The sequence below is a fragment of the Aethalodelphis obliquidens genome, unplaced genomic scaffold (assembly GCF_003676395.1).
Source record: "Aethalodelphis obliquidens isolate GAN/ISIS:26980383/991018 unplaced genomic scaffold, ASM367639v1 scaffold130, whole genome shotgun sequence".
NCBI lineage: Eukaryota > Metazoa > Chordata > Mammalia > Artiodactyla > Delphinidae > Aethalodelphis > Aethalodelphis obliquidens.
This window is the reverse complement of record NW_020838074.1, coordinates 1086748-1100504: the sequence shown is the minus strand read 5'-3', so window position 1 is coordinate 1100504 and position 13757 is coordinate 1086748. Positions and strand designations below refer to the sequence as shown.

Genomic DNA, 13757 nt, shown 5'->3' with positions numbered 1-13757 from the left:
TCCTGCAGGCTAGGCTGGGGCGGGGTTTCTGGACTCAACCTCTAGGTTTGAGTCAACAACTCAACAACAACTCAACAACTAGGGAGCATTTTAGGATTTAAATTGTAAAAATATTCATCAGCTATCTCCTATGTGCTTAGCCTTAAAGGCAAGATTCTTCTGAAGTTCAGACTTTAGATCCTTGAGCCTGGGAAGTGGCAGGGAGCTGGGGACAAATGGTCTTTCTTACAAAGAATAGCCATGCAAGTTCAGGGACCCTGTTTCCAAGCCCAAAGCCTAGCAATATCTTCCAGTATGGGCAGTAAAGTTCCCATACCACTAAGTCATAGTAGGTTTGTGACAAAGGATCTCATATATTATCTAATCCAACTTCATTTTACTACTGGTGAAAGGATTAAGAAAGTACAAAGAAAAATATAATGACTTAGTAGTGTTATGCAACTAATTTAAGACCAAGCCAAGGGAAGCAACCTAAATGTCTTTCAACAAATGAATGGATCAAGAAGATGTGGTGTATACATACAATGGAATACTACTCAACCATAAAAAATAATGAAATTTTGCCATTTCACCAACATGAATGGAACTGGAGGGCATTATGCTAAGTGAAATAAGTCAGACAAAGACAAATACTGTGTGATATCATTTATATGTGGAATCTAAAAAATACAACAAACTAGTGAATATAACAAGAAAGAAGGAGACTCACAGATATAGAGAACAAACTAGTGGTTACCAGAGGGGAGAGAGAAGGGGGGAGGGGCAATACCAGAGGGGAGAGTAGGGGATTGAAAGGTGCAAACTATTAGGTATAAAACAAGCTACAAGGATATACTGTGCAAAATGGGGAATATAGCCACTATTTTATAATAACTATAAACGGAGTATAACCTTAAAAAGTTGTGAATCACTACACTGTACACCTATAATATTGTATAGCAACTACACTTCAATTAAAAAAAAAAACAAAGCCAGGATTGTAACTAGGATTGTTCTCAAAATAATTTTCTAAGTGAGTTAAATATTATTTTCCAAATGAACTACAAATTATTCATTAGAATATTCTAATAATATCCAAATCATTTAATTATTTGTAGAAATGTTGTTCAGAAATTGTTGGTATGATTCTTTGATGCAGATGCCAATAGCTAAATGATTCTCCTGAGACAAGATGTTGACAGAGGGAACTGCCTCAAACTTTTCCAATGACTTCCTCCTTGAACTGACAGTCAGTAGGTCCCAATCCCTGATGCACTGTTGCAGCTAGAAGAGAGCTAGGCACACTTTTCACACTTCAAGACTATGTACACACACCTGTACGTCAGTATTTCCCATATGGACTTGCAAACCTTCCACAGCAGCCCATAGTGACAATACCAATTTCAACACTGCCACTACTGGAAATGCTACTAACATCACCTGACCCACTACCTGCTTTGCTACCACTGTCAAAACTCCAGTGCTTCAGAGCAGTGAGCCACCAGCCCAACTGCCCTCATGCCTTGACCTGTATCACACTAGCACTACTCTGCAGCCTCCATGGGGGTGGCAACTGCAGGACACTTGTCATCTCAATTGTAGAGAATTTCTCTAAACAGCAACATTATTCACCCTCTGCTTCTTTGTCTAGATTGATATTTTTAAATATTCAATATCCTTATTATGAATAAGTCATACTAAGACAGAAGGCTCACTGACCAATGGCCATGGTGAAATCTTCAAAATGAGCTTAAATCAGTGTTTTTTTTAGACTTTATATATTAATTGAATTTAATACTTAGCTCAGTTACTATTTGCCAAACAATATTTACACTTAATAATCCATTAAAACATATTTCAATATTTAACAATAGATTGTATATAAGATTTGTTTACTACCCAATTCTCCTGACTTAACTCCAACATTTCATCTATTTATACCAAATGGCCAGCCTGTGGGGAAAATCTAACTGGCCAAGAATTTACTCTATTACTTTCAGTCCTTCGGTGACACCAATAGGGACTTCTGAAAAGTCATCCTTAAATCAACACGCATTTATTATGTACCTACTCTGAGTTCATCAGTGTGTGCGAGCCCTAAGCCTCCATGAGCCCCAAGCTTTGTGACTAGACTCACTGCTTCCCATTGCTTGTCTCCAGCTTAACCTGGTAAAATACAAGAAATGGTAGAGGGAAGTATTATCCCCTCAGCATACCTCAAATATTCCATGTTCCTATAAAGTTCTTTGCAAGTCAAGACCTTTATTTCTTTTTCCTTGGCAGAGAGAGCCAGCAGGAATAGCTGATGCCAGGAATGGGGGAAAACGTTTTAAAGATAACTGCTTGCTGTCTTCAAACAGCCTGTTTTCTGTTCCAGGGCTACAGCGATGTTGTCAAACACAGATGGCTAGCTCTTTTGGTTTAGTCATGTAAATAGCCTCATGTCATACCAGTCTCTGTGAGTGTGCCAAGCACCAAAACATCCTACCATTCTGTGCATTCACAGCAACTCTTCCTTGGAGACCAAAGCAGGGAGAATGACACTGGGCTTGGTAAATGCAGTAGGAGGCAACCAGACTTCAACTAGGTGAGGGGAATACAAAGCAGAAAAATGAAAGAATGGTGTCAAAGTTCAGATCTGGGATACACCAACTAAGCTTATTATAAGAAAGTAATAAGGTGAGCATTTCACAAATGTACACTCATGCTATGTGAAGGAGAGGAAATGAAAATGCCCTCAGGAATCCAAATATAGAATGAAGCCACTGGAACGCTCATACACTGCCATGGGGTGGTATGTTGGTAAAATCACTTTGGAAAACTCTTTGGCCACACGTAGAAAAACAGATTATATGAAACTATAAGCCACTTCTAGGTATATACTCAAGTCTTTTGACTTGAGTATATACCTCTATCAAAAGACCTTTACAAGAAGGGTTATAGGAGCTTTATTCATAATGAGCTCAAACTGGAAATGATCCAAATTCCCATCCACAGTAGACTGAATAAATAAAATATTCAAATAAAATAATAATATACAACAATGGAGACAGTCACCAACTGCATGCAATGATATGGATGAAGGTCATGAACAAAATATTGAAGGAAAGAAGCCAGACACAAAAGATGACTCCACTTAAACAAAGTACAAAACCAGGAAGAATGAATTTATGTTGTTAGAAAACAAAATAATGACTACCCTTGGGGTGAGGGTGGGGAAAAGTGACTGAAAGAGAGTGTGAGGAGAGCTTCTGAAGTGCTGGTACAGTTCTGTTTCTTAATCGGGATACTGCTCAGATCGATGTGCTCAGTTTGTAAAATTCATCAAATTGAGCACTTATGCTATATCTACTTTCCTATATTTATATTTGTGGCAAGATGAAAAAAATGACTTCAACCCTTCACCCTTCCCTTCCCTGAAGGTATTCAGACCTTCCCTGTGTAATTTTTTGTGCTCTCCCACTCTGACTCTGGGCTTGGCCACGTGACTTGCTTTGGACAATGATATCTCAGAGAACATGACTCAAGCACTGGCTTGAAACATGCTGCATGTTTCCCTTTCTGCTCTCACTGCTGTGCAATTTCCTTTAAAACATATCTATACTAATCTGCTGGGAGAGAGCACAGCAAAGTTGCCCCAGTTGTCAGAGCCAAGGCCATCCTCAATGAGCCAATAACCAGCTTACTCCCAGATATGTGCATGAATCCAAAAGAGACAAGAAGAATAGTCCAACAAAGACCAGACTAAATCACCAGTTTTGCATAAGTTGTTAAGCGGCATTACTGTGGTAATAGACAAGTGATACAACTGTATACTTCAATTTAAAGTTAAAATACACACGTAATTTAAAAAATTGGGGGAAGGGGACTAACATACCTATTTTTGAGCATGGCCACACCCTGTAGGAAAGAGAAACTGCCTGAGATCCCACAAGAAAAGGGTCCCCAAAACATAACATGACATCCAAGTAAAATACAGGCCTCGGACAGCCAAACATAACTAGAAAACCAACCTGCAGAATTTCTCCAAGGCATCTAAAAATTCTCTCCTTCGGTGTCCCAGAAGATGCAGAAGCAAATGTTTGTTTCTTCCACCTCCCATTTTTAAAAATTTTCCTTTTATTCTACCCTACTCCATATAAGAAGCCCTTTCACAATATGTCATAGAGAGAGTATAGTAATTTCTGTTCCTGCTATGGCCAGGTTTCACCATGGAGGGAAAAAAAGGGAGGGAGGAATGACCTTTTGGGCCCCTTAGCAGTGCCTTTCCCAAGATGAACTTTGATGGGCTTCAGTGTTCAGCTGTCTTCCAGCGTGGGGCTGAGCAATGGCTGTGTTACCTGGGTTAACCTGAGCTTTTGCAGAACTCAAGATAGGCAGCAGCAGGAGCAGCACCAAGGGCATTCTGGGAATCAGGATCATCTCAGAAGATGGTGTTGGAACTGGAGCCTGCAGCCCACCAAAAATGCAAGAAAACAAGAAAGAGAAGGACAGGAAATGAGTGAGGCAGATACTTTCAACATGAATGAACACAACTTGCATCTTTGTGTTCTTACAGTGTTTATTTCTATATTCAGACCTTTAAATCATGGAGTTTAATACTTGAATGGGACATTCAATAGTCACATACTATAAGAATTTTCAAACTCTGGGACATTCAATAGTTATGTAATATAAGAATTTTCAAACTCTATTAGATCATATACTCATGGAATTAAAATTAGCCAAACTACAGGTGGGTAACAACGTTTTAGTAAGATAAATACTTACCCAAATTGTGAATGGTGATAAAGTAAAACTTACATTTACAATGTTTTTTCATAATTTTAATATTGATTCCAGTATTAAATCAAGAAAAACATTCAATGACGTTAATGTGTTTGCCTTTCAAAAGATGTAAGGTCAATATTTATCCTAATTTATTAGCTCTAGAATGGTACCTGAAATTCTGTATTTTTAAGCTCCCCCAGAATAATCCATGTTATTAGTGGATTAGAGTTGAGACATCAGCATGAACTCACGTTTAGCTTAATAGAGATATAGATGGTCACATATGGAAATATTTATAGATACGTGTACACACAGGTTAGCACACACACACACATATCTATCTCCTTGCTATATAAGCTAAGAGGGCCTAGAAACAATGATACCCCAATAGCAACGAGCAAACCTAGTACCCAGATCTTGATTTCTAATACCATTCTCCAATAAAAGGAACCAGGGTTCCCTTGGAGAAACTGCTAATTCCAGGACTGGGGCAGGAAAGATGATGATCTTGGGGAATATTTTAGTGCCAGATGAGCCTGGAGAATCTTTTAGTGCCCCAAGTTGAGGAAGCATACACAAAAATGATGGGGAGGGCTTCCCTGGTGGCGCAGTGGTTGAGAGTCCGCCTGCCGATGCAGGGGACACAGGTTCGTGCCCCGGTCCGGGAAGATCCCACATGCCACAGAGTGGCTGGGCCCGTGAGCCATGGCTGCTGAGCCTGCGCGTCCGGAGCCTGTGCTCCGCAGTGGGAGAGGCCACAACAGTGAGAGGCCCGTGTACCGCAAAAAAAAAAAAAAAAAAAAAAAAATGATGGGGATATGGCAAAGGAACATGGAGCCAACAGAAAGAGTTCCCAGTGGCCAAAGCTGGAACAACTTAAGCAACAAAATGAGTCAAGTAGTATTGGATTATAACTCAAGATATAAAATAAATATTTACAAGTTCATGTTGATATAAATAAATGATTGAATAAACAAATGGAGGAGAATAGACAAATTTCTCATGCAAAAGAATTCTAAATAATTATGTAGATACTCTCTACTCTTAAAGAGCTGGTGCATAACCACCCCTCTCACTTCCCCACCCCCGACTCCTTAAGTGTGAGCTGCACACAGTGACTTTCTTCAGAGTACAGTATGGAAATGGAGAAGGTAATTTTTCAGTAGAGAAACATGACAAACACTACCTCAAGCCAGGTGACCAAGGTTAGCATCAACTTTGTTAAGTCACACTGATAGTATGTATCCTTGATATGATGTGATGTGAATGGCACTTAGCCTCTGTGGTCTTTTTCCCAAAACCCCATTACTCCAGCCTAATCATGTGAAACACATCAGACAAATCCCAATTGAGGGAAATTCTACAAAATTCCTGATACATAATCCTCAAAACTGTCATGGTCACCCAAGACTAGAAAGTCTGGGAAACCGACACAGCTAAGGGAGCCAAAGAAGACAGGACGACTAAAGGTAATGTGACATCCTGGATGGGATCCTGGAACAGAGAAAGGACATTTGGGGAAAACTGAGGAAATCTGAATAAAGTAGAGACTTTAGTTAATAATGATGTGTCAATATTGGTTCACTAACTATGACATATGTACTACACTAATGTAAGATGTTAATAATAGGGGAACTTAGGTAGTGGGTAAATAGGAAATCTATGTACCATCTTTGCAATGATTCTGTAAATATAAAACTGTTCAAGAATAAAGTTTATTTAAAAAAGAAACTCTCTTCCAGGTAACACTAATAGTCAACAAACACTGGATCCACTGTTAGGAAAAATATGTAAAACAAAATTATAAAGGGAGACAAAATCCCTTTAAGCTTGAGTGATCAGAGAAGGTTTCATGATGAAATCAGCATCTGATCAGATTCTTGAAGGATGAACAAGATTTTAATGGGCAATAATGGGAATAGAGTAAATAATAGGATGACATAGCTAAGACACTTTTTTGAGGAAACAGGAGCTTTCTATGATGTTTTCTAGGTAGTAGAACTCTGACCCACCCAAAATGGTAAGAAAAAAAAAATAGGTATTCAGATAGTTCTACCTGAAGAGGATAGAGCCAGAAACTAATCAAATACAAAAGACTAAAGTGGCATCACGGTAGGGGGCAGGGGCAAGTGACCCACAGACCACAAAAGGGTGATGACCATAGTTTCATGGCATTGATTTGGAGAGATAAAATATGTCTCAGTGCCTACACACTGCCAGCAGCAGGAACACTGCGTTTCTATAAATGAGTCCACAAACAAACATGCCCAGAAAAGAAACACACAGGCAGACCTTGGAGACATTGATCTTGGCTGTAGTCTAGCACTAACCCATGACCATGATCCAGGATGTCCTTCTACAAAGATCTGAGCTCCTTGTGAGCAGCCATTCAGCCTTGCGAGCACTGCCTTGGGTAACCACCCTCTCTTAGCAGCCTTTTGAAGAAGAGTGCTACAATTCTCTTTCATGACGCCTTCTTTGTGGGTTCTTGGCCATTACTTTCTCCCCTCCATGACCTTCCCCAGTGGTTCCTTCTTTAAGGACTGTCTCCTACACCTCATTCCCTTCACACACTGAATTTGCTTCTATTAGATCCTCCATAACATTGTTATAAAATTACCCATTTAATCATTAGCTTCAGAATGACTCATTCCTGTATCTCCAAAAGAATACATTATATCTCGTACAAAGGAGGTGCTCAAAAACAGTTTTTAACTGAACTAAGGATTCACAAGTTGCTCAAAAAGTGTTGACTGAATTTCCTTTTGGAAACTCTTACTTGGTTGCAGGCTGTGAATCTCCAATACCAGTGATTATTTCTGTTTGTTTGCTTAAAATTAGGGTGTCCAGCAGCTAACAAACACAAAAGAACCATTAACAAACCTAGGAGTACTATAACTATACCATGGATATCTAACACGTGCCAAGGGCTATCTCATGTAATATTCACAGTAACCCAATGAGGTTTGTTTTCATCAGTAAGGTAATTGAGGAGGAAGAGGTTAAAACTGATCTGGTTACACAGCTGATAGGCACCAAAACTCATACATGAACCCAGGGTTTGTATTACTCTAAAATCCACTTAGGTCCTTTTGTTGCTGTTTATTTTGTTTTTGTCTTTGTTTGTCATTATACTACACTCTCCTTTTATTTTTTTAACATCTTTATTGGAGTATAATTGCTTTACAATGGTGTGTTAGTTTCTGCTTTATACCAAAGTGAATCAGCTATACATATACGTATATCCCCATATCTCTTCCCTCTTGCGTCTCCCTCCCACCCTCCTTATCCCACCCCTCTAGGTGGTCACAAAGCACTGAGCTGATCTCCCTGTGCTATGTGGCTGCTTCCCACTAGCTATCTATTTTACGTTTGGTAGTGTATATATGTCCATGCCTCTCTCTCGCTTCGTCCCAGTTTACCCTTCCCCCTCCCCATATCCTCAAGATCATTCTCTAGTAGGTCTGTGTCTTTATTCCCGTCCTGCCCCTAGGTTCATCAGAACCTTTTTTTTTCTTAGATTCCATATATATGTGTTAGCATACGGTATTTGTTTTTCTCTTTCTGACTTACTTCACTCTGTATGACAGACTTTAGGTCCATCCACCTCACTACAAATAACTCAATTTCGTTTCTTTTTATGGCTGAGTAATATTCCATTGTGTATATGTGCCACATCTTCTTTATCCATTCATCTGTTGATGGACACTTAGGTTGCTTCCATGTCCTGGCCATTGTAAATAGTGCTGCAATGAACATTGGGGTGCATGTGTCTTTTTGAATTATGGGTTTCTCAGGGTATGTGCCCAGTAGTGGGATTGCTGGGTCGTATGGTACAGCCACTATGGAGAACAGTATGGAGGTTCCTTAAAAAACTACACTCGCCTTTGATCTGGCCTCTGCTACGTCACCAGAGCTACACTCCTGCTCAACCTTTCTATTTAGCTACTTTCAGACTTCTTACATTTTTTTCTTTCATCTCCTACCACCTTAGGGCCTCTGTTAAAAAGTTTCATTCCTCTCTTCATCTGGTTCAAATCTCCATTCAATGGTTACTTCCTCAGTGAAATGTTCCCTTACCCTCTTGATTGTACAGGCACTGAAAGAATCTTATAATCCTTCTACATAGAAATGATCATAGTTTATAATTGTATATCCATTGTTGTGGTTGTCTTATTAGTGTCCGCACCCCCATAAGCTCCATGTTTATTTTACTCACCATTGCATTCCCAGCACTTACCAGAGTGCTGGATAAATAGTTGCAGAATGAATTACTGATTGTCTTGAGCCACATATTCAGTGATCCTATCTGGCTATTCCAAATTCCATACCCTAAAAGGAAGTATCCCCAAAGCTTGTAATAAACAGACATCACCCTTTTCTGCCTCTTTGAATGAATTTTTCCAAAGGTTCAATATTTAAGCAATGTGACATGTGAATAGAATCCGTAAATATACATGGAAGAATTTCAAGAAGATAAAAGGTCCTTCTCTACCCACTTCTTTGGTTAACAGTGCAAATTCCTTTGACAAAAAAATTATTCAAACCTTCAAAATAAAAAGCCATTGGCCTTCATTCATTCATTCAGCAACTATTTTCTGAAAGTCTATTAGATACTGTTCTAGGTGCTAAAAAAGGCAGAGAAGACCCCTGTCATCATGGAGCTTATGATACACAAGCAAACCAGTAAATAAATAAGAAACCTAAAGAGATATACATGCCGTGAAGACAATAAAATGCTGTAGTGTGATGGAGAATGGATGAGGGCTATTTCAGGTAAGGTGGTCAGGAAAGGCCTCCCTAAATACAGGATTGACAAAGAAATAGATAAATAGAACAATGAAGAGAATAGACAATACTCATATATACAAAAAAAGACTCATATATGAGTGGGGACTTTCTATATGAGAAAAGGGGCATTTAGAATCAGTGAAAAGTTTCAGATGATTCAATAGCATTTTCAAAAACAAATAAAGGTATCTCACACAAAAATAAAGAGCCCAAAATGTAAAAATAGAACTATAAAATTATTTCTGGAAAATATTGAGAATCTGCTGTGAGCTAAAGGAAAACCTGCATAAATGAGACATAGAAAGCAAGATCTACAAATGAAAAGAATGATAAATTTTTTCATCAAAATTCAAAACATCTTTGAGGTAAATGACATCATAAACTTAATAGAGAAGCAACAGGCTAAGATAAATATTTGAAATTTTAGAACAAAATAATGTGTATGTATTTTTCTGGTATAAATAAATAACCTCTATAAATCATTTTTAAAAAAAACACTAGAAAAATGGGCCAAGTCAATTAAAAGCATTTAACAGAGGAAAAAATATCATGTCAGTAAAAATCTAAAAGCACTCAACCTCACTAGAATCAGAAAGACAAACATTAAAGCAGTAGTTGAATACCAATTTTATCCATCAGATTGGCAAAAATTTTGTGTGGAACTATGAAATTTGGCAGTAGTGTGGAGAAATAGATACTCTCATACTCTGCCACTGGGTATACAAATTAAAAGATAATTTAAATTAAAACATATATATAGACTCTGATCCATACATTCCACTTATTATTTACCATAGGGAAATATTTGCATATGTGCACAATGAGGTAGGCACAAAGAAGTACTTTGCAATATTTTAAAAAATTTTATTTTATTACGGTAAGAACAATTAATATGACCTTCCCTCAACAAATTTTTTATTCTTTTAATTTTTTAATTGTATTTTATTTATTTTTTTATACAGCAGGTTCTTATTAGTCATTAATTTTATACACATAGTGTATACATGTCAATCCCAATCGCACAATTCATCACACCACTCCCGTCACCCCTCCACCGCTTTCCCCCTTTAGTGTCCTTATGTTTGTTCTCTACATCTGTGTCTCAATTTCTGCCCTGCAGACTGGTTCATCTGTACCATTTTCTAGGTTCCACAGATATGCGTTAATATATGATATTTGTTTTTCTTTTTCTAACTTACTTCACTCTGTATGACAGTCTCTAGATCCATCCACGTCTCAACAAATGACCCAATTTCATTCCTTTTTATGGCTGTACCATATATATACATATACTGTATATATGTACCAAATTTTCTTTATCCATTCATCTGTCGATGGGCATTTAGGATGCTTCCATGACCTGGCTATTGTAAATAGCGTTGCAATGAATATTGGGGTGCATGTGTCTTTTTGAATTATGGTTTTCTCTGGGTATATGCCCAGCAGTGGGATTGCTGGGTCATATGGTAATTCTATTTTTAGTTTTTTAAGGAACCTCCATACTGTTCTCCATAGTGTCTGTATCAATTTACATTCCCACCAACAGTGCAAGAGGGTTCCCTTTTCTCCACACCCTCTCCAGCATTTGTTGTTTGTAGGTTTTCTGATGATGCCCATTCTGACTGGTATGAGGTGATACCTAATTTTAGTATTGATTTGCATTTCTCTAATAATTAGTGATGTTGAGCAGCTTTTCATGTGCTTCTTGGCTATCTGTAGAGAAAAGTTTATTTAGGTCTTCGGCCCATTTTTGGATTGGGTTGTTTGTTTTTTTAATATTAAGCTGCATGAGCTGTGTATATATTTTGGAGATTAATCCTTTGTCCTTTGATTCATTTGCAAATATTTTCTCCCATTCTGAGGGTTGTCTTTTCATGTTGTTTATGGTTGCCTTTGCTGTGCAAAAGCTTTTAAGTTTCATTAGGTCCCATTTGTTTATTTATGTTTTTATTTCCATTACTCTAGGAGGTGGATCAAAAAAAGATCTTGCTGTGATTTATGTCAAAGAGTGTTCTTCCTATGTTTCCTCTAAGAGTTTTATAGTGTCCAGTCTTACATTTAGGTCTCTAATCCATTTTGAGTTTATTTTTGTGTATGGTGTTACAGAGTGTTCTAATTTCATTCTTTTACATGTAGCTGTCCAGTTTTCCCAGCACCACTTATTGAAGAGACTGTCTTTTCTCCATTGTATATCCTTGCCTCCTTTGTCATAGATCAGTTGACCATAGGTGTGTGGGTTTACCTCTGGGCTTTCTATCCTGTTCCATTGATCTATGTTTCTGTTTTTATTCCAGTACCATATTGTCTTCATTACTGTAGCTTTGTAGTACAGTCTGAAGTCAGGGAGTCTGATTCCTCCAGCTCCATTTTATTCCCTCAAGACTGCTTTGGCTATTTGGGGTCTTTTGTGTCTCCATACAAATTTTAAGATTTTTGTTCTAGTTCTGTAAAAAATGCCATTGGTAATTTGATAGGGAATGCATTGAATCTGTAGATTGCATTGGGTAGTATAGTCATTTTCAAAATGTTGACTCTTCCAATCCAAGAACATGGTATATCTCTCCATCTATTTGTATCATCTTTAATTTCTTTCATCAGTGTCTTATAGTTTTCTGCATACAGGTCTTTTGTTTCCATAGGTAGGTTTATTCCTAGGTATTTTATTCTCTTTGTTGCATTGGTGAATGGGAGTGTTTCCTTAATTTCTCTTTCAGATTTTTCATCATTAGTATATAGGAATGCAAGAGATTTCTGTGCATTAATTTTGTATCCTGCAACTTTACCAAATTCATTGATTACCTCTAGTAGTTTTCTGGTGGCATCTTTAGGATTCCCTTTATATAGTATCATGTCACCTGCAAACAGTGACAGTTTTACTTCTTCTTTTCCAATTTGTATTCCTTGTATTTCTTTTTCTTCTCTGATTTCCATGGCGAGGACTTCCAAAACTATGTGGAATAATAGTGGTGAGAGTGGACATCCTTGTCTTGTTCCTGATCTTAGAGGAAATGCTTTCAGTATTTTAGCATTGAAAATGATGTTTGCTGTGGGTTTATCGTATATGGCCTTTATTATGTTGAGGTAGGTTCCCTCTATGCCCACTTTCTGCAGAGTTTTTATCATAAATTGGTGTCGAATTTTGTCAAAAGCCTTATCTGCACCTATTGAGATGATCATATGGTTTTATTCTTCAATTTGTTAATATAGTGTATCACATTGATTGATTTGCGTATATTGAAGAATCCTTGCATCCCTGGGATAAATCCTACTTGATCATGGTGTATGATCCTTTGAATGTGTTGTTGGATTCTGTTTGCTAGTATTTTGTTGAGGATTTTTGCATCTATATTTATCAGTGATATTGGTCTGTAGTTTTCGTTTTTGGTAGTATCTTTGTCTGGTTTTGGTATCAGGGTGATGGTGGCCTCACAGAATGAGTTTAGGAGTGTTCCTTCCTCTGCAATTTTTTGGAAGAGTTTGAGAAGGATGGGTGTTAGCTCTTCTCTAAATGTTTGATAGAATTCACCTGTGAAGCCATCTGGTCCTGGACTTTCGTTTGTTGGAAGATTTTTAATCACAGTTTCAATTTCATTACTTGTTATTGGTCTGTTCATATTTTCTATTTCTTCCTGGTTCAGTCTTGGAAGGTTATACCTTTCTAAGAATTTGTCCATTTCTTCCAGGTTGCCCATTTTATTGGCATAGAGTTGCTTGTAATAGTCTCTTAGGATGTTTTGTATTTCTGCGGTGTCTGTTGTAACTTCTCCTTTTTCATTTCTAATTTTATTGATTTGAGTCCTCTCCCTCTTTTTCTTGATGAGTCTGGCTAATGGCTTATCCATTTTGTTTATCTTCTCAAAGAACCAGCTTTTAGTTGTATTGATCTTTGCTATTGTTTTCTTTGTTTCTATTTCATTTATTTCTGCTCTGACCTTTATGATTTCTTTCCTTCTGCTAACTTTGGGTTTTGTTTGTTCTTCTTTCTTTAGTTCCTTTAAGTGTAAGTTTAGATTGTTTATTTGAGATTTTTCTTGTTTCTTGAGGTAGGCTTGTATAGCTATAAACTTCCCTCTGAGAACTGCTTTTGCTGCATCCCATAGGTTTTGGATTGTCGTGTTTTCATTGTCATTTGTCTGTAGGTATTTTTTGATTTCCTCTTTGATTTCTTCAGTGATCTCTTGGTTATTTAGTAACGTATTGTTTAGCCTCCATGTGTT

At 37.6% G+C, this 13757-nt stretch overlaps 1 protein-coding gene across 3 annotated transcripts in view; it reads right to left on the bottom strand.

The window, feature by feature from the left end:
- DDR2 (discoidin domain receptor tyrosine kinase 2) overlaps positions 1 to 13757 on the bottom strand; it is a 162055-nt gene that overhangs the window by 58474 nt on the left and 89824 nt on the right. For all 3 annotated transcript variants that reach the window (XM_027099198.1, XM_027099197.1, XM_027099196.1), the window contains one exon: positions 4320 to 4428. In XM_027099198.1, the coding sequence (XP_026954999.1) occupies positions 4320 to 4401 (82 nt within the window). In that variant the 5' untranslated portion in view covers positions 4402 to 4428. The remainder of the gene's footprint in view (positions 1 to 4319; positions 4429 to 13757) is intronic.